General features: G+C 67.7%; 1 protein-coding gene across 1 annotated transcript in view; it reads left to right on the top strand.

Annotated features, from left to right (window-relative positions):
- The first annotated feature begins 770 nt into the window (after positions 1–770).
- The window catches only part of C1QL1 (complement C1q like 1), an 8,945-nt gene continuing 8,520 nt past the window's right edge, over positions 771–1,195 (top strand). The window contains exon 1 of the mRNA XM_009645652.1: positions 771–978. Coding sequence (XP_009643947.1) covers positions 771–978 — 208 coding nt within the window. The remainder of the gene's footprint in view (positions 979–1,195) is intronic.

The raw sequence follows: 1,195 nt of genomic DNA on the forward strand, positions 1-1,195 counted from the left end.
GTCCCAGCCACGGCCACCCTGTCCCCACGCAGAGCCCCCTGCCCACCCGGGACCACTGCAGCACCGTGCCGGCGGGTGACTCACGCAGCCCGTGACCTCGGCAAGGCGTATTTTTAGGCGCTCGTTAAAAAAGAAAGATAACGAGGAGTGGGACAGACACACGATGCAGAAAAGAACCGGGGAAGGAGCCAGTGACACGACGGTGACAGCCCGGGGGCGGGCATGGGGCTGGCAGCACCCCCACCCCAAAATACTCTGCCCCCCCTCCCCAGCCTCATTAAGCCCCCAGGAATAATTGCCTCCTTCAAGCCGGCTAATTGATTTTTGCGCGCTGATTAAATTGAAGCCTCTGCGGGAGCTGGGGAGGGGGGGGGCGATCGATGGCTGCCAAGTGTCCCCTTGGTCCCACCCCTCTTTTGCGCTGAGGGGCTGGGGTCTGTCCCCCGTGTGTCCCCTGGGCTGTGGAGACACTGCACAGGCGTGGCGCTGGAAGGGGATGCACCCCCAGGGCTTTTTTTTTGGGGGGGGCAACACAGACAGTGACCCCATGGCTGCCACCAGGCTTGATGCCACCTTGGCGTCGCTCGGGGCCACCAAACCGCTGTGGCGGGCGGCGCTGGGAGCAGCCCCTGGGCTGCTCTATGCCCGCGTCCCCCCGCTGTTCCCGCTGCCCATGTCCCCTCCGGCCCCGCGTCCTTCGCTCACCCCCGGCGCTGGCGGCGGCTGTCACTTGCCATCGCGTCCTGCTGTCCCCGCCGAGGCTGATGGAGATGGCGGGCGACGGAGCGGGCGCAGCTGCGCGGCCCCGTGTCACGAGCCTGCCGGTGCTCAGCCCCCCCGGGGATGGCTCTCGCGCGTGGCCATCACCCTCAGCGCAGCCCGGCCATTCCCACGGTGGCACCCATGGGTGCACCATTGTCACCACGGCCTTTGTCACTGGTGGCAGGACCCTGTCCCGTGACCCCGTGGCTGACCCCAGTGGGTGCTCTGGGATGGCTGGTGCTTGGCCACGTGGGTGTCGCCTGTGCTGTCCCAAAGCGTGGGTCCCCTGAGACCCTGGCCCCCGTGGGAGGGGAAGCTGAGGCAGCGAGGAGGAAAGGGTCCTGGGGACGCTCTGGGGACCCTCCCCGGTGGATTTGCCCCCGTGGGGACATAGGTGACGGCTGTCCCCAGCCCAAGGGTGGGCACCCGCTGC

This window comes from Egretta garzetta, unplaced genomic scaffold, assembly GCF_000687185.1.
Source record: "Egretta garzetta isolate BGI_Z169 unplaced genomic scaffold, ASM68718v1 scaffold551, whole genome shotgun sequence".
NCBI classification, from domain to species: domain Eukaryota; kingdom Metazoa; phylum Chordata; class Aves; order Pelecaniformes; family Ardeidae; genus Egretta; species Egretta garzetta.